Source organism: Rhipicephalus microplus, chromosome X, assembly GCF_043290135.1.
Source record: "Rhipicephalus microplus isolate Deutch F79 chromosome X, USDA_Rmic, whole genome shotgun sequence".
Lineage (NCBI taxonomy): Eukaryota > Metazoa > Arthropoda > Arachnida > Ixodida > Ixodidae > Rhipicephalus > Rhipicephalus microplus.
Window position 1 is genome coordinate 338,082,283 of NC_134710.1, and position 20,055 is coordinate 338,102,337.

Consider the following 20,055-nt stretch of genomic DNA (forward strand, 5'->3'; position numbering starts at 1 on the left):
CATTACAACAATGATATAGAAGAATGCGCCGCTGCAGGTGGGATAACAAAAAAGCCTCACTGTGTATATATCTTACAACAGATAATCTTCACTGCAGCATGATGCTCGTGCTGCTTGAACTTGCTCTTTTTTTTTTGACAATAACGAAATAAAATATGCGCCCGATCAGAACAAGTGCAATTTGATTATAGCGTAAAGCAAAATTCAGCCTTAATGTGCGTGCGAAATCTGCGCTACGAGTTCATCATAGTAACATTATGCCAAACTGAATGGAATAAACACGTTCGTGCTTTTGCGTGTGCAACCTCCAGTGTTGCCATGTCACCAGTGATTAACATGTTAACGGAAACATCAACGTAAACGTTCATCATGTTGCAAATTTTGCGTGTCGCCCCACCGCGGCGGTCTAGTTGCTAAGGTACTCGGCTGCTGACTCACAGCTCGCGGGATGGAATCCCGGCTGCGGCGGTTGCATTTCCGATGGAGGTAGAAATGCTGTAGGCCCGTGTGCTCAGATTTCGGTGCACGTTAAAAAAGCCCAGGTGGTCAAAATTTCCGGAGCCCTCCACTACGGAAAAAAGGAAAATAGGAGGAAAAGAACAGCAGGGAGGTTAACTAGCCCATAGGCAGCCGGTTGGCTACCCTGCGCATGGACGGGGGAGATGAAAGAGAGGAGAGGGAAGAGATAAACACAGCACACTCAGAAGCACACGCGGTGTCTCTCAATAATGTGGTGGTTTTGGGACGTGGAACCCTACCTATCAATCAGTTTTGTATGTCGTTCCTACTACCTTTCCTGGTTTTTATGCGCTGTAGTATAGCAAAGGGGAACATGAGCAACTGGCCCAAATCGCAGCTTTCCTACAGTTTATGATCGTGGGACGCGCGCAAGGCATATTGCATCGCCAAGCTTTATACCCTCTCCGTTCATAAGAGCCCCTGATAGTGTAGTCGGTCACGCGCAAATTGTGATATGGGCAATCAGGATTCGACACGGGTTAACGTGCTTAGTTATTTTAGTGCGTTTACTAACACAAGCGTTTTTCATTACCCAGTTAACGCTTTTTGTCGCACAATACTTCCATAAACAGAACATCATCCTCAAAACAAATACTAATCACCGAAGTGGGCTTCCCCTTAAACGTCCTCTTTATGTGACGAAGCTAGCCTTAATGAGGTTTCACAGCTGCGTTTCTATTTCGAGAGAACTATGTATTGCCCTCACGTGCGCAAGTTATGACTGACGCAATGAGTTTTCGGGACAGAGAACTCAAGATCAGATGTCGAAATGAAGAGATGCGACAACATTATACTCGACGTCATGTGTCTGCCTTTCGCGTCCGTACTGGTATAGGAACCTCGAATTCACCGTTAGATTAATTTAGTGCCAGTGATCACGGCGTTACCATGCGGCTTTTTTGTATGCCTTGTCAGGTAGTAATCCCGATAGCTTTGGAAGGTCTGCGACGGATATTATATCTGCACACCCGTGGTCAATCTTTGAAACCAAACTGGCTGCATACTGGCTATCAACACGCAAACTAAATACCACCAGTATAATAGGCCATTTTCGTGATCCACAAAGCGCTTAACTGCACCGCATGTTTGCCCAACTAATGGCGGCACATGTCGTGCTTCAAGTGGCGACAAGGTACATGTGTCATGTTCGGGGCTTGCGTATTTTGCACGTTTATGTCAAGAGAGCCGAGCCTACATTTCTCAAGTCAAAGCGCAAGCAAACTACACTTGAATACGCTGTTTGCAGAAAGTGGCTAGCCGCCATTAGAAAGGGAAACTGCATGACAAGAAAGCTAGCTGTAAAATTATAAAAAAAGAGGTCTGTCGCGCACTTGTAACAGCCAATAAAATAATTACATAGACGATGCATCAATAATTATGAATGAAAGGGCGCAATGAAAACCTTGCTTATTTTTTTTTCATTACACCACAGAAAAGACGTGCGGCTGCCTGTACAGATGCAGAGGGCCATGGCAGCGGAAGCTGAAGCATCCAGAGAGGCCCGCGCTAAGGTAAGCACAGCGGTTCGGACTTTTAAGGAGCCGTGTCAAACAATTCGAGTTGAAGACACGCATGTGCGTACACTTACCCGCACAAACGCGACGCGTTCCCCGGCGCTCACTGCTCGAGTTGCTGCAAAATTGGCCATGAAACTAAACGAAACAGCATTTTCGTGCGCCTTTGCAGACTCGGAAACCAAATAGAGCCGAGACGAAAAGGGTGTAACTGTGGCGTAACGGCCGCGGCGCGCCCCTTGTTTCCAGTACATGACGCAATTCCGGTACATGTTGAACATCTTGAAGCGCGAAAGACAAAGAAAAGAGGAGACAAGCACGCACGCACTTTAAAAAAATATCGAGTAAAAGGGTGTCTTTATGTCCCACAACAATAATCGTCATCAGGCTTGCGTATGCTTCCTTTCTTGAAAACTCGGCGCTGGCCACTTTCCTATCGAGAATGCAATGTAACCCTGATAATGGGCATGTCGATCGTGACCGGAATGCACTGGGTGTGGGGCGATGGCGCAAGGATGGAACGCAATATAGATGACGATTATTGTTGTGGGACAAAAAGACGCCCTTTTTACTCGCTCTTTTTTAGAGTGCGGGCTCTCCTGCGTGTGAGTTTTTTTTTGTTACTTTGTCCTTTTTTGTCTTTTCACGCTCGCTCAACGTGATTCAAAGCCAAACGATCGCACACGAACAAGGCGTTACCGTTATTGAAACCAAGTGCAACATTTTCGCAGACTTCGTTCAGCATCCTCGCCGTCTCCGCACCGAGCCACGGCTCAGTGCATTTGGCCCGACGATAGCGAACGGTCAACTGCTCTCGATTTATACAGATGGCAGTATGAAAATTTCGCACCGTGTCGTCCGTGCATCAACAAGTTTGAAAATTTCCAGTACGTTTCTGACATCACTTACGTTATTTCTACGATTTTTGCGCACCCATGCAATTGTAAAGCAACGCACTGACAATTAATTCGAAAGCCCCGAAGCACAGTTACCTTAACTTTGGTTGAGTCCCCGCAAAACGCACTTCGCTGCGCCGATCCACAAAAAACTCGAACTTGTGCCCACGCCAAAGCTTATGCTTTTAGTTAGCAAGAAACATAAGTATATATATACTGAAAATGTAAGTACTTAGTTCGAATGTATTTCTGTGGTTGGCAGTTTAGGTCTCTTGCTAGGCAAGTTATGCAATATGTCAGAAATCCAGAAAGCGACAATTACAAAAGTAAAAAAAAGTGATGACGAAATAACAAGCATTTGGCAGCGTGATGTTGAATTCGCCCTTGCTCTACCAACTGCAGCCTCCTGGTTAGATTAATGGGTGTAGCGATCACCTCAAATAGACGTATACGTATACAGGGCGCCAGCTATCTTTAGCCAGAGTTTAAAAATATGCCGACACGCTCAATTGATTGATTTGTGGGGTTTAACGTCCCAAAACCACGATATGATTATGAGAGACGCCGTAGTGGAGGGCTCCGGAAATTTTGACCACCTGGGGTTCTTTAACGTGCACCCAAATCTGAGCACACGGGCCTACAACATTTCCGCCTCCATCGGAAATGCAGCCGCCGCAGCCGGGATTTGAACCCGCGCCCTGCGGGTCAGCAGCCGAGTACCTTAGCCACTAGACCACCGCGGCGGGGCAAACACGCTCAATTACGACGCGGCCAAAAGCATGTTGCTGACCGTGGCGTGGAGTGAATCGGACTATTTTTTGTGTTTTGATCCAGTGTTTAATTAGACCCCTTTATTAACTCACTTCTAAAGGAACGAAGATGCGTCAGAAATTTCAGTGAAGAAGTTGTAGATTGGTTGGCAAAACGTCTGATTTGTCAGTTTTGAACTTTATATACGTTAATTATATGTGTTTTTCTGCTAAGTACAAATGTTCGCGAAGTAAAAAAGAATACCACGTGACAAACCAACTGGTGCGCCTATTCTCGCCGTGATTCTGGTGCTCCCTCTCCCTAACATTCCGCGTGCGAACGATACGCTCCCCTCGCATCAGTGCATGACAGCAATAAGCAGTCACAGTGGTTATCACTTTTGTGGCCGATAGCAAAACGCGTTCATCGCAAAGCCACTGCCATCGTCGCGGCCCTGTCGAGACAGCACGATCGGGAATAGCTATGGTCGTTCGTACGCAGAATGTCATGGAGCACTATAGAATCATCCTGCGCACTGGCGCGTCAGCGGACTTGTCATGTGGTATTTTTTTTTTGCATTTCGCGAGCATTTGAAGTTAGTAGGAAAAGACTGAAAATTAACAGATATAAAGCGCAAAAGTGTCTAATCAGACGCTTTGCAAACCGATGAAGAACTTTCTCATTGGAATGTTCAGCTCATTTCCGTTGCTTAAAAAGTTCGTCAATAAATGTGACCTAATTAGGTAATTAATCAGAACGCAACTAAAAGTCTGACTCGCTCCGGGCAACAGTCAGCAACATGCATTGTCGTCATTGCGTTTGTCGGCATATTTTTATAACTGGCTAAAGGTAGCTGGTGCACCCTAATTCAAGCCCTGTTTGTTTGTTTTTTTTTTGTTTTTTTTTGCGACGTAGCTTTCATTACAACTATACGTTGTCGTGTCCGCGTGACATATATAAAATATGAGCTCAGGAAGCAACCTCAAGTAGGCTCCGCAATATATGGCAACTCCCCAGCAGACTCTTTGCACTAATATAATCCTCGATAAAGCCGCTGGTGAATGTAACGTGATAGCAGGCGTTCATTAAAGAAACCGTCAAATATAGGTCGTAACAACCTCCCTGATCTCCTGTACTGCCCCCTTTCTCCGTGTGTGTCTCGGTTGAGGGGCCATCATCCGACACAGTTGCTGCGCACACAAAACTAAGTTCCTGTCATTTTCTAGATTCACTCTGGAATGTTGCTTACTTTCCTTTGCAGGTGATCGCGGCGGAGGGCGAACAGCGCGCGGCGCGCTCCCTCAAGGAGGCGGCCGACGTCATCTCGGAGTCCGGACCAGCGCTGCAGCTGCGTTACCTGCAGACGCTCACTTCCATCGCGGCCGAGAAGAACTCCACCATCGTCTTCCCGCTGCCGATGGAGCTTCTCAAGGGGCTACTCGGTAAGCCAAGCGCTCATACCATGCACTGCATGCATTCGGCGTGTGGCGGCGTGAAAATTTCGGAACTCACATTCACGTAACTCCGACTGCCGACTGTGGTTAAGTTCTTATCCTTTAAATGTTATATCGCTGCTACGTAACTGCCATTACATTTCTGTGATTAATTTAACGGTAGTGACATAGTTTTCGGAAGCCTCAGTTGCGCGAGTTCGGTCGACGTGATTACGCAATGGACATGTTGCAAGGTATAGCTTAACCGTAAGGCGAGAAACTAGCAAATTGAGGAGTTGAATAACATATTCTTCGGAAAATGCCTGTCTTGAAGCATCAATGTGATTAATCGAGAGTATCTAGCGTTGCAATATAAAATAAAAGGACGCCTTTTGGTGGGAAATCTTTTCTCCAAACAATAATTGTTCGTTGTCTGTGTTGCTTGCATTTGTATTATATACGTCAGACTGATGACGTGCATGCAATTCGTATTGTGCACGGAAGTAAAATGCGTGCATGGTCAAAGAAAGGAAGGGTACGCATGGCGCATGGTTGTTATTGTTTGGTGACAAGATTACCTCCGCAGGGTGTCAAGTTTTTTTTTTCATGACGCAAAGGATAATGCAGATTGCAGCGTTAACCTTCATGTCTAGATGTATTCCTTTTATTGCTATGGATTCTTTTGTTACCGCGAAACCACAGAGGTCATGCGTGAACTGTTGCTGCCATTACGGAGCAGGAAGCGATATCCGCATAAAGTAGCTGCTTCTACACCAGTTGTTTGCCCTTCGACCTTCATTGTGCAAAGAGCCCTGCAACAAAACGCTGCCGATTGGTAGTCGGGGATTCAGAGATCGCGTGAGCCAAGCAATTATAACTCAGCACGTGGCCTAGAAATTCAATCAATTCTCAGTCAACTAGAAACCATTCGCTATTCTCTCGAAAGATGATGCCATAAATTCGAACGACTACGCCATAAACCCAAAGTCCGCGGCCGTAGGCTGATTTGAGCATCGTGAGCTGCATAGTCACCGTGGCCTCCGCAGGATGGCACTACATGCCCGCACGCTCGCTCACGATCACACTGAAAGAAAGCCGCTCGTTTGAAGAAAAAAGAAAGTGCTCAAACTAATGACATGTGCGTGACGTAGTTCTTTTCCGCGTGCCATACCTCACTCCGTAGCTTCCAGAGTGTTTATTAGAACGAGAGAACAGAGAAAGCGCTTACAGCGCGCGACAAATCTCTCTCTAGCTCCGCTCGTAATGACGGATTTAAAGGACTTTTCCGGCAATTGGTTCGCGCGCCAATAAACTCTATGTAAGCCATTCAATGATTATTTGGATAAGTGTTGCAGGACCCCTTTAGAACATAGTAGTTATTAGGTTAAAAGGCGGTGCTATTGTAGACATGCCGTCCGTGGTGGCGCTCACGTGGTAACGGCTTTTTCGTGGCTGTTAATCACTTATTGTCAGTACCTGGTTGTTAAGTTTCAAGACAGAAAGTTTAGTGGGCCCATGATAATCTGAAAATTGAAGCGAGCTGTTTGAAAAAGCCATATCAGCTTTCGAGTAAAAAAAAAAAACATTGCGCGTCGAGATACAGAACGGGAAGTTCGAGTTGTCATAGCGCAGGAAACCGAAACCACAAGGCAGAAGTTCGCGCGTGGCCGCACCCCTCAAGGTCACGTTTGTGCTTGCGGTCGCTGCCGCAGGCAATCAGCGCACTTCATCTCCGTCAGCCTCGTGCGGTCCGATCGCCGACAGTTTCAAGTGCCGAACATCCGGCTAGCCGACACTTTTTAACGCGATAGCGTTAAAGAGCTCGTGTCGCAGAAAACCTGCCGCTAGCGTCGGCTTCTTTGGTTGTGAGCGAAAAATCGTCTGTGTGTCTGTGACCGAAAAATCAAGTTACCGAGAAAGCCGCGGGACGCCGCTACTCGTCCACGCGTGCGCGCGCGATCACACTGAAGAAGCCGCGCATTCGAAGAAAAAAAAGTGATCAAGGTCACGAGGCGTGGTAGTTTCTCCGCGCTGCCGCCCTTCTCTGCTTAGCTTCCAGCGCTTTCGTCGGGACGAGAGAAGAGATAATGCAATTGCAGCATGCGACAAACCTTTGTAACTGCACTCGCACTGGACGCATTCTTATCATTTTTTCGGCGTTGAATTCGTGAGGCAATAAGCTCTTCTAGTAAATTCATTCCATGGTTACTCTAAACAGTGTTTCAGGGCCCCTTTAACGCATTTTGTTCGACAGGTGTTACGACGAAAACGGGCCCATTCGACGACAATAGCGCGCGCCGGTCCAATCTACTGTGTGCGTGCGTGTGTACGTAACAAAACGTATGAATAAATATGTACTTAGTGGTTGAAGGGTGCACTAGAGGCCGGATTTCACTATCGCATTCAACTCTTAAGGGTTAAGGGTCCCCCAATTTGTTTTTATCTCGCTCGCTGAAGCAATCGATAGCTTGTGTACAAGATAAACAGTATAGTGAGCGTGTTTGCATGACCAGCTTGCGATTACGTCCAAACAAATCGACTTGGTTAAAAAAAGTTTTCTCAGATTGACAACAATCACGAATATCCTGTTGTTATGGTCAACACTCATGTCTAGAGTGACGAAGCGTCGTTATCGGAACTGAAACAGCGACATCTGCTGTCGTCTATGCGGCACGTCTGAACATGCGCAGTGCCAATGATGGGCCTCCCTTGCATTTTCAAAGACGACAGCCTTTCTTGGGGTACTTCGGCGCAAAAATTTTGGTCTGTCTGTCTCTACACTTGTCTGTCCGCCATAACAATACCCCAAACGGTAGCTCAAACGGCCAACCCCATCCGCAGCGCCGACCAATATTGCTCAAGTTTCAGCGTTCATACTTGTGCGATTGTCAGTTAAAAAGCAATTATTGCGCATATATGACGCATTATAACAACATGGCAATATTCTGTATGTGTGTCTTTATACTAGACAAGGCCCACACACGTGATTCTAAGGACCGTAACGTTTATCACGCTGCGCCGAAAATGCAACCCGATGCTCGAAAAGCCAAGTGTTTCCAACGCTTTGAAAAGACAACACGGATGGAGGCGGAAATGTTGTATGTCCGTGTGGTCAGATTTGGGTGCACGTTAAAGAACCCCAGGTGGTCGAAATTTCCGGAGCCCTGCACTACGGCGTCTCTCATAATCATATGGTGGTTTTGGGGCATTAAACCCCACATATCAATCAAAAGACAACACGGGGGTGGCACCCGCCCATCGCTTTGCGGTCTACACCTTATCGCCTCCGAGAAAGGCGCGCAAGCCCCTTCCTTTGTTTTCGAAGACAACTGCCAGATAGCGCTCGTGTCTAACGTGTCTCGATGCACTCGTTTGCCTTCGCTGCACGAATCGAGACACTAACTCAGCACCTCCAGAATACAATTAACCAATTTTCCTGCTCAGAACATCAAATAAACGTTTTGTTCACTCTCTCGAGACGCAAGACTGTCGTCTTTCGACGACATTTGCTGTGGAACATGCAGATACGGGGCGAATTTTTTTTATTCCCTTTTATTGCCGTGGATGCAACAACCGTTTTTGCAGTTGGTTTACAATTTAATTTAATAAGTTTACAAACAATTTAACGAAAAAAAAACAAGCAACAAAATAATCCGCAGAGAACCATTCTTGGCATCATATGATACCAGAACTGAGAATAAATATACAGTATAATAGGAATTGATCCGTGCGATTCCACTTTTTTTTTGGTACTACATATAGTTGACAACGTTTCGATAACCGAAGCCGTCATCGTAGCCGCGGCGGTAAACAAGAACGGAAACTACAAGGGTAGGCACATCTCTGGCACCGCGCATGCTCAGATGTGGCCCGCTTCAAGCTGCGGATGTCGCTCGTGCTGTTCTGAGCGCAACGCTGCATCGTTATAGACATGAGAGTTGACCACTGTACGACATAATGCATAAATTGCTCTAGACGCGATTTTGTTAAAACGGCGTTTTATCGTATATACTTATACCGACTCTGAACGCTCGCTGTTGATACTTGAAAATGTAAGCGGAATTTAGATGCGAACTTCAGTCATCTATATGGTCAAGGACAAGTTTCCAAACACTTATGCTCGTTATGACCACAGTTGTGATCAGGAGTGCACCCAGAAGTGAACAGTGGATGCATTTAATGAGTGGAAAAGTGTGACGTGTGAGGGACGACAGTGAAATTTTAGTCTTACATAAGGTGTTCGTTGTGCTTAGCCGTGAGCACACACTTGGGCCAACAATAATGAGCCATTCAGAATCGGATGTGAGCGCCACGATTTACTCAGCTTTCAAGAGTTGACCTTTGTTCGCTTCCTTATTTGTATCAAAATGATGCAGTTTGTCTCCCCTAATAATTAAGAAGCGTTGGCCATTTATGCTATCACTGCGTGCGTTTTTGCGTCCTGGCGGCTGTTTAAAGACTAAAAATCTGGCAGATCCCACGTACCTTGGGAATCGACGTTATGCAAAGCACGCGTAGTGAAGGTGACCGTGTTGTAATTTTTTTAATAAGTGACACGTTTATGAAATGACGTTAAATATGTGTACGAATGTTGCACGCTCGAACATGTGTTCAAGAGTTGCAGATGTTTATACAGGGTGTTGCATATAAAACGCACCAAAAACAAAAAAATTAAAAATGTGTGCTACGCGTATCCAGCTAGCGCAGTGTTGTTCTTAGCTGTATGTAGCACGTCAGAATATTCTTTTGTCCGCCAATCAGGGTAATTAACAAAAAGTGTTTAATGAACTGTTTAAATACTGATTCTAGAGGAAAAAAATCAATACAAGACTTGTAGCTCTTATCCAGAAATAACAAAATTGTCAATTTATGCTATTTTTTTTCATGGTTTGTTTAGAGCGCGGGAAATTTTAAAAAACTACCTCGTGATTGCCGCCTAACGCGCGGCACTTTGAGTGTCCTCAAATGTAAGTGGAACGAATTAGCGAAGGCTTCTCTCGAACGAAGGTCGCTTAAACAGGTTATCGGTGACTACGATGGACATTAAGCGATAGTTGGAAGGTACCATTAAAAAATGGAGGGGGGGGGGGGGGGTGACATGGGCGAACGAAAGAAACGAAGACAATAAACTACGAAGAAAAAGCGACCGCCACGTGCAATGCGATACAAGACCGGAGGCAGCATTTGACTCAGCGCAGGCGTTTTTTTTTTCTTCTTTTTGGGCTAACGATAAACGTGATGGTGAGAGAGAGGAGGACATTGTGACAGAGGAAATATATAAAAACTTCGGTAATTATTCCAGAAGTTTTTTTTTTTGTCATATCTGCATCGATTACTTGCGATTTCTCTACTGAATACTTGCGAGAAATACGGCATAATTGGCTGTGGGATCAAAAGTTTATTGCTCGTAGTTCGTCTTTATTTAGAAATTTATTTTTAGTACCCGTCTGTTAGAGCGTAGTGTGCATAAATAAACATAAGGAATAAAAAGTGTTCTGTGCTTTTATAGCTAACTCTTCAATAGTAGGAAAGCTCGGTGTTGGAATAGGACCAGCGTAATTGCAAAGTCCGAAGTGATTTTATTAAGACGTCATGGACAGTTACATAGCGTGCTCCAACAGCCCTCCATCAGCCCCTGTACACAATTTACATCGAGTCAGCACATTTTCTGTCGCGTTTTGTAGCATGCACACATCTGCTATTTTGGACTTCAATCTTTCGAGCGTTGTCGTCGCTTCGGTGTATACATGGTCTTTAATGTGTCCTCATAAAAAGACATCTAGCGGAGTCAAATCTGGGGATCTTGCGGGCCACTCTACAGGTCCAAGACGGCCGATCCGTTTCTCTGGAAATTCTCGATCAAACCACGTTTGAGTCCGCGCACAGCTGTGCGGAGAAGCTCCGTCTTGCTGGAACCAGATATTCTTTAGCTGTGCTATAGGGAGGTTGCTGGTGAAGTCACTCAGTGGGCCATTTAGTATTTCGCTGATGTAGCATTCTGCGGCGATTGTTCCATCAAAAAAGTCCGGGCAAATGATTTTGCCATCGTAAATGCCGCACAAAACACTCAAAGACCACTTCACCTGGTGTTTTGACTAACAGCCAGTGAGGATTTTTAGCGCTCCAGTAATGACCATTGTAAACATTCACTAGGGCATTGCGCGAGAAGCGAGCTTCATCGAACCAGATTATGTTCTTCACGAAGCCGGAATTATCTTGTTCTTGTATGAGTATCCGGTTGCAGAAGTCAAGACGTCTTTGCAAATCCCTGTCTTCCAGCTGTTGATGCAGGTGAACATGGTATGGGTGAAGTCCTCCGCTTTTGAGAACACGCCAAACACTACAGCTGGAAACGCCGGTCTCAGCACTCACGTCGAGCATGCTTGCCTGGGGATGGGCTGCCATGCAAGCAAGAATGTAGGTTTTAAGAGACTCAGACACACCTCTTGTGCGCTGACGCTGCTTTTTGAACGTGCCTGTCTCCTTGAGCGTTTCTTAATTTCGCAACAATGTCAAACTATTTACCCGAATTTGTGGGTGCCATCTGCGAAATCATCTTGCCGCCTCTCTCCTGTTTCTGTTCGCTCAGCCGAGGGCGAGAACCATAATCGCACGTTCTTCATTAGTGAAACGCATCGTTCCAAACCAAGACTTTTCCTTGTCGAAGCTTGTCCAAAAGAACTGCGCACCACGTATTTCCGTCGTGCTTTTGACATCCTTTATCAAAATATTATCCTCTCCACCACCATCATGTTTATCGTTGGCCCGAAAAGAAAAAAAAAACGTCTGCGCTGCGCCAAATGCTGCCAACGGTCTCGTATCGCAATGCACGTGGCAGCTGCGTTTTCGTCGAAGTTTATTGTTTTTGTTTCTTTCGTCGTCACCCCCTCCCCCCTTTTTTTTATAATTGTACCATCTAACCATCACTTAATGTTCATTGTTGTCACCGGTAGCCTGTTCAAGCGACCTTTGTGTGTGAGAAGCCTTCGCTAATTCGTTCAACTTACATTTGAGGGCACTCAAAGCGCCGCGCGTTAGGCGGCAATCACGTGGTATTTATTGAAATTTGCGCACTTTAAACAAACCTTGGAAAAATTAACCAGCATTATTATCTTACCGTAACTCGAAAATTTCGTTAATTCTCGATAAGAGCTACAAGTTTTGTATTGAATTTTTTTTCTAGAGTCAGTATTTAAAAACGTTCATTAAGCAATCTGTGTTAATTACGGTGCTTGGTGAATCAAACAAATATTCTGACGTGCTACATACAGCTAAGAACAATATTGCGCTAGCTGGAGACGCGTAACACTCTTTTTCAATTTTTTATTGCTCGGTGCTTTTTATCTGAAACGCTGTTATATAGCCAGCTGTTTGCACTTGCGCAATGTTGCCAACGGGAACCTGAGTATTAGGAACACCAGGAGTGATGAACTCTTATGAAGGGCTGGTCCTGGTAAGTATGGTGGCCCTGGACACTGCTACATAAATCTACTTCAGCACATGGCACCTAACTGCGATTGACGTTAACCCAATTGACGTGACGGCTGTATCAAAGGAGTACATATGTAATGTTTATAAAATTGGATAGCCATCATTTCAACCACAACTGAACATTAGGGTATATTTGAAAACTAGTTCCGAGACCTGGCGTGGCTCTGTGGTAGAATGCTTGACTGCCACGCAGAATGCTGGGGTTCGATCTCTGCTGCGACCATCACATTATTCTTTGCATTCACCAGGTCAACGCTGCCGGTGCCAGGTTTTTCTTAACGCTCGTGCGTTAAAATTACCCATGTGTGTTCTCGCCGTTCCTGGGTAGTTACTAAGTGTCAATCACATGGGGCCGATACCCGCATAATAGTGACACATACTTGCGGGCATGTGCCACTATCTGGCGGGAAATGTTTGACAATGCAGGCGACGGGATTGTGACCTTATTCATGTCTTGACCAGTGCATCATGTTCGTCAAACTGTCTTACCCTTCCATACTAATTTTGGTTCGCGCCAAGTTAAGGGGGTGATCACGAGAGCATCCAGACTTAAGCGGCTAGATAGATATGTAGGTAGATAGACAGCTATATAGATAGATACGCAAACAGATGTCAAAAGTACTTGCAGTACGCAAAGAAATGCTTCGCATTTACTAATTTGGTTCAGTGCGTGCGCTGTCCTACGCAGTGATGAGAAATGTTATCTTATAATTGTATTTTAAGCCACAAAATTGAGCTAATTACCTCGCTCAAAATTCTATTAATGTGGCGAATTCCACGCATCAGAAAGCTGCTCGCATAAACGAACTAACTCGTCGCTTCGCGCTGCGATGATTGCCTGGTTGTTCAGTAGAAGTTAGGGGCGCAAAAAAAAGTGCTTTTTTTTTTCAACTTGCCCACAATCGTGCCACTTTTGTGGTTTCATGCGCAAAGGTTTTATTAGCAGAATTTCATGACATGTTACATGAAATAATTAAACAAAAATAATGCAGAGTATTGTTTTGAATGTTCGTGTTTTGTATGTATCTGTGCAGGTGAACAAGTAATTACGGGAAACTCGTTTCTGTGTAGCACTTTCACGGCATTCGTTAAATGTTCGTTCTCTAATCGGGCTCCTTCCAACAAACTGCGAAGGCTTCGCTTTTCTGCAGGAATGTCTTCGTCCCGAGGAAGCTAGGTTTTTCACACATGCACTTCGAGTGAGGTCTGAAGGTTCCTGCAACCTCGATACAGTAAAACTTCATTTCAGATAATCCAAATTACCAGAAAGCGAAAGAGACAGGTGCGATGAAATGCTCAGCAGTGGTGCACATAAAAATACAGACTACAAAATGCATTCTAATTGATAGCACATAACTAGAGCGGAACTCTATAGAAGCGGTCAGTTGCCCCATTCAAGAGAGGGGCTACACGAGAGCAACAAGTTTAATAGAAAAGCGCAGAAATCACGATTCAGTGAGATATATGAATAGCAGTCATACATGACACTAAAGAACTGACGTTTTTTATAGGCTGCCGTAAACCGATTAACGGCTTCATTGAAAACGCTTTTTGCATGACTTCTGGTCACGATCGTCTAAGCCTTATAATGCGCGCGTGGCGGATAAACACGGTGTTTGGTATATATTCTAACGCCTAGCTTAATATGCCCTTATGACAAGACAGAGCACGAAAACGTGCATCAGCTATAAAGAAAGCACCAGCTGTTTTCGGTAAGCTTGTTCCATAGAGAGGAAGCCACAGAGCTGCCAGTGTTGAAAAAAAAACAACACAATGCTGGCGTGCATAAAGAACAAGTTAAGGTGCAATATATCTTGAAGTGGTGGTGCCACACGTCACGAGCGGAAAAGGTGCCTTTTTATGTCAGGAGTCGCTCGTGGTAGCGATTAATTGCGTCGTTAGTGTTACTGCAGGAATCGCGGCTTTCGGTCGAATGTACTAGAGCTATATATATATATATATATATATATATATATATATATATATATTGTAACGGAGATTTTGCCTTCGTGTGTAAGGCCGATGATGGGGCTTTGTTGTGTCGAGAGCATGCGACACAGAAACCACTTAACCGAGCAGTAGATAGATAGAGAGCCCTAAAGTTTCTCTTTCATTGCGCTCTTCTGTCTCACCCTGTCTGCACAGAGCGCCCATCCTGAGCACCTGAGAGCACGGCTTTGATGCACCGCCACCCGCCTGTGCCTACCCGCCTGCCTGCACGTGCCTTGGCCGCCGCCTCTCGCGCGGCCGGCTTGGATTGGCAGCGTAGCTGCTGTTCTTATGTGTACGAGAGAGTTAACACCCACTTGGGGGGGTGTTAAGTCGTCCATAGCTTACGCTCTTTACTGGCCTCTGAGAGGCCGCCATTGGCACGAGGCAATCATTTCGTATGAGCGACACGAATAGAGACAGTACCTGAGAATTACGAGGAGCATGACGCCACGCGCAAGCTGGCTTTAACCGGAGTCCTGATGAATGCACGAGAATTGGAGTCCGGATGAGCGCATAAGCTCCATTCCATACGTTAAATTACGCGTTTAGATAGCGCCTATTTACCTTCAGGTTTTGCTTCTGCGCGCAGAAGCATTTCTAAAAGTTCGTCAAGGGTAACCATTGATTACCGTTGACTTGTGTATTGCGTGGGCGCCTGAAGAAACGCTTGGCTCAGACAAGTTCGGTTCTCTTCTTATGACACAAATGTTGCAAAGGTTTCGTATTGCGTAAGCGCACTATAGCAGCCGCAGCGCAAAGTACAAATCACATGTATGGGCTTCAGCAGTGTCATCGGTCGTCTCTGAAGGGCTCGAAGCTGCTCGGAGTTTATAAAAGCTTCACGTTGGGCTTGTTGGTACATCATTTTAAGGGGCTCCTCACCAGGCTTGAGCATTGCGAATCAACAGCACTACACATATGTCACCCAGTGGTGGTCGTGTCCGCGAAGTTTAAACGGCTGAGTGGCGCGAGAACGGCCGAAAATCTGAGAAAAAAAATCAAAACAAAGCCACGTGATCTGTGAGTGAGTGAAATAACTTTTATTTGGTCCGGCAAAATGCGACAGAAACCGCACCTGGCTAATACCACGACGGAACCGACAGGTCTAGCCTGCCGGCTCGATCACGGGCACGCTGGACGGCCAAGATTCGGTCTTCGAAGATGGGAATTCGCCGTAGCGTGTCCCACTATTCTTTGTTGAACGTCGGGCCCAGCGACCCGCACTCCCAGAGCACGTGCGGCAAAGTAGCGACCTCGCCACAAGCCGCGCAAGAACTAGTTGTGTATATTTCCGGATAGATACCATTAAGGAACGCAGAATTAGGCTAATACTTTCTTTGCGGAATTCTGAGCGTGACCGCCTGCAGGCTGTTTAACTTGGTATGAGGTGGTGGGAAGAGCCTTCTCTCTAAATAAAGGAATTTCGTTATCTCATAGTGCGTGCAAGGAGCGTCCCTGTGTCCAGGAGGAAAGTCGCCCGATCCGAGGGCAGCGCGGTGACGTGACCTTCTCGGGGTCGTGCTTCGAGCGCGAACAGCCCACGCATGCACGTCTTGAAACGCCGACCACGCAGCGTCACTTCTTCTGGTAATCGTGAAACGCGGAGCGCGTTCTTCCTTCCCCCCGTAAATACTCCGCGAGGCAAAACAGAAACCATAAGACGAAAAGAGGCTGGGCTTCTCGAGTGAACGCTGTGCGGTCTTTTTGGTTTTGGTAATTACGCGAGGGAGGGAGTTGTCTTTTGCGGCGGGGTTCAGAGTTTCAGGGCTGGCAGTGAAGCGGCTCGCATGGCGCGGTGACTGGGCAGTTTGATTTTCTTTAACTCCTGCAATGGTGAACCGATCTCTAACAGAAATACTTCGGTTAAATAATCCGTATACATGGTGCCTTACAACTTCCAGTATAACCAACATTTGCGATGAGACCTGGTGAGGGGCCCTTTAAGCTTAACTGTTTTGCTACTGGATAGTCATGTAAGTAAAACGCCTCATAGTAAAATATCCTCCCGAGTAAAATTTACTTGCGAGTGCCAAGCGATGGAAGACTGCCTGGGCAGGAGAAGCGCGTTGTCCGTGAAACTATACGTGAAAGACCCGAAAACAAGGGCGTGAGCAATGGACGCACGTTCTCGAGTGTTAGATTAGTTTGTTGCACGCACATGCGTGCGTGTCTGTGTGTGTGTCTGTGTGTGTGTGCGTTTGTGCGCGCCCGTGGGAATGGCTTGCTCATAGATGACACCTCGTTTCATGAAAAAGAGCAGTTTTTGCAGTTGCCTGTTCTTAAAATGCGGCCGTTCTTGAGAAACGCAGCCTGATTGCCTTTCTGCACTCACTGCACAGAATAATGTTTCAAATTAGTACTTTTTGGAAGTAGATTGGGTGGCCAGGTCTCCCCCCCCCCCTTTTTTTTTTGTTGTTGAATTACCACGTAGGTGTTTCGTTGAATGCTTTCTATTGCAGCTACCAGCAATATCACAACAAATTTAAGTGTTGGTTCATCGTCAAGTAATGTAAGGGAGGAGAACGACTTAGACAGCGTTATTGTTTATGCGTTGGATACCGCACATGTGCCGCATCCGCAACCACGCACGCAAAGTGCATTTAAATCACTGTGAAAATTTCCTGTTCTTGTGGCTACTCAGCAGTTTGCCTTTGTTCGCTGTTGGTAGCACTGCGGATAGCCTTAGACTTGGGTAGAGGTGGGGCTGTCATTTGGCAAGCATTCAACATCAATAAATATCTTCCAACGCTTACACGAAGTTCGTTTGCAAGCCGCAAAACAAAGGTACATAAACGGGCGGCGAAACAGATGTTGAAATAAGCGAACCATGCCGCTGAATGAGGAGCTATTTACAAGAAGGACACTATTTGCGAGAATGTTGAGGCTCTAGCTGAAGCTGCGATTCTTCAGCGAGTTTGCTCGCAGCTGTTGTAAACGTGTTTCCGTCAGGTTGTCCCAAAAAGGAGTGATACAAGGAAACACTTTACTTTTATTATCGCAGCTATCCGGTTTGCAATGCGCGACAAACGGCACATACTGAGCCAACAGCTTTAACCCTTTTCTGTTCAGCACACGGCAGACTAGACCTGTTTTTAGATTCAAGCTGTGCCATATAGTACACGTTCGTACATAAGCGTCCTATGTATGTCCAGCTGTTGAATTTTGTGCGTAGTTGCCGCATTAGTGTTTATTTTATTTTATTTTGTTGTGGCAAAGAGTGGCCTATTTTGTGTATTGTTTACTACTAATATAGGTGACCGCCTGAAATTGTGTGCTGAAGGGCTCATTCACACTAGCTACTCGCAGAGATCGCGTGATCAAGACGGTTGCAAATGATCGCTTTAATCAGAAAATCGGTCCGAGTTACTCGCTATACCTGCTGAATTTTGCGCTCGTGTAACTGCAGATACATGCCCCGCCGCAGTGCTCTAGTAGCTAAGGTACTCGGCTGCTGACCCGCAGTTCGCGGGATCGAATCCCGGCTGCGGCGGCTGCATTTCCGTCGGAGGCGGAAATGTAGGCCCGTGTGCTCAGATTTGGGTGCACGTTAAAAAACCCCAGGAGGTCGAAATTTTCGGAGCCCTCCGCTACGGAGTCTCTCATATTTATATCGTGGTTTTGGGACGTTAAACCCTACATATCAATCAATCAATGAACTGCAGATACATACCTAGAGGTCACGATGACGTAAAGTTGTCCAAATGTTTTCGATTACCTTTTATTTTTCATTCGCTCTCTGCCAGTGCCAAAAAAAATGTCTGGCGATGTCCATTTCGTCTTTTCTCTCTTTCGACCTCGCGAGAACTTTCACGGGTATAATGACTCCTCAACTTTATTTTCTTGTTCTCTTGTTAGCTCGGGCCAACTAGCGACCGTCAGCTCATCAACCCTTGCCAGCCAGTGATATGAGAAAAACTTGCGAGTGCACGCTATGCCATTCACTTTCAAACCAGACAAAATGACCCTCTTGTAAATGAGGGGACAGTTATTTGGGCTGTTTAGAAAACTGTGCGTGTTCCAGCGCACACTTGCGTCGTTAATCACATAAATATGACCTCAGGAGATTGGGTGACGACCATAGTTGAATGACAGTCAGTTGCACATGATCAGGACGTGCGTCCGTATACCCTCTTGTCTATTTTGCGTGGCGATAGCTATGCAAGCTGACGTGAAAGGCGTCAATCGCGAGATGATTCCGTGTGGCGATGGGCAAATCAGGCTTGCCGGTCTGAACATCTGTCAGCTCGGTGAGTCGTTTATTGGTTCATATACACGCAGTAGGCGATAGTGTTTCATCCGTTGGTCACCGATGTGATCGAGTGCGTCCCAACAGAGTATAGCTTGAGAGTTGTTTTACGGCAGGATGAATGAGATGTATATATATATATATATATATATATATATATATATATATATATATATATATATATATATATATATATATATATATATATATATATATATATATATATATATATATATATATGTGTGTGTGAAAGTGTCTCGCTAGGTGGGCGATGACACTCTGTTGTAACATTTTTCGCAAAACATATAGTGCGACGTTATATCTAAATGTTTACGCCTTCGTTACTTACCCCGCGAACTTCTATCGAGACCGAGTCGGGCAAAAGGGGCCGCGCTCTCGCTATCACATTGGTTAATTTTTGTTTATTTTTAGTTTTATATTTGTTGTTTTTATTGTTTATTGAGACGATCCACATTGGATGCATACTCATAATTCCTCGGAGTGACGTGGTTACGCATTGAACCTTTCCCGTCTTTTTTTTTTAATCCTTCGGGGGACTAGCGCAAAGCTGTCTTATATGTGGTAGATTTTGTACGAACGTTGATGCTTTCACTTTCCCACTGTTTAACATTTCAATCACGCTGATGTTTTCTTTTTAATACGCTTTGCTCTGTTCGCCTATTAGCTTGTTTTCACAGGGACTATGTGCCATGTTAGTCTGACTTCCAGAAAAAAACAACGAATTGGGATCTGAGTGTTCTATCAGGAATTTTTATTTAAGACTTTTATGAATTCGTATCCGCTATCTCTATCGCGCATAGACACTAAATAAATTGTGACATCGCATGCACCAAGCCGGGATAAATACTTAATCAAAGAAATAGGGAGAGAAAAAGGCCTATTATGACGTCACCGGGAGCATATTTGTAACGTTGGTGTACGGCAGGGTTGAGAGGATATAGTGAGACATGCCTTCCTCGTGGTTTCATTTAGTGATCTCAGAATTTGTCCAGCGCCACACCTTGATCGTTCTGTTATGGACGTCAATCATTTCGTTTTGTTGTTGAGCTGAAAATAAAGAGCGGTCGTAACAGTATGGGATACCACAAAATAAACGCCTCCTTTATTTCTATCAATGACAGGAGCCGCCGGTCCACCTTAGTTCAGACAGTGGTCAGACGCGACGCCACGTAAAAGGTAGGGCTGATAGCGTC

The 20,055-nt window shown here is 45.5% G+C and overlaps 1 protein-coding gene across 4 annotated transcripts in view; it reads left to right on the forward strand.

Annotated features, from left to right (window-relative positions):
- Positions 1-20,055, forward strand: part of LOC119161219 (stomatin) — a 173,755-nt gene that overhangs the window by 142,402 nt on the left and 11,298 nt on the right. For 3 of the 4 annotated variants that reach the window (XM_075879723.1, XM_037413584.2, XM_037413587.2), the window contains 2 exons: positions 1,952-2,030; positions 4,941-5,121. In XM_075879723.1, coding sequence (XP_075735838.1) covers positions 1,952-2,030; positions 4,941-5,121 — 260 coding nt within the window. Of the gene's footprint in view, positions 1-1,951; positions 2,031-4,940; positions 5,122-14,748; positions 18,111-20,055 lie in introns of those variants that run through there. The other variant, XM_075879724.1, reaches the window with a different exon arrangement.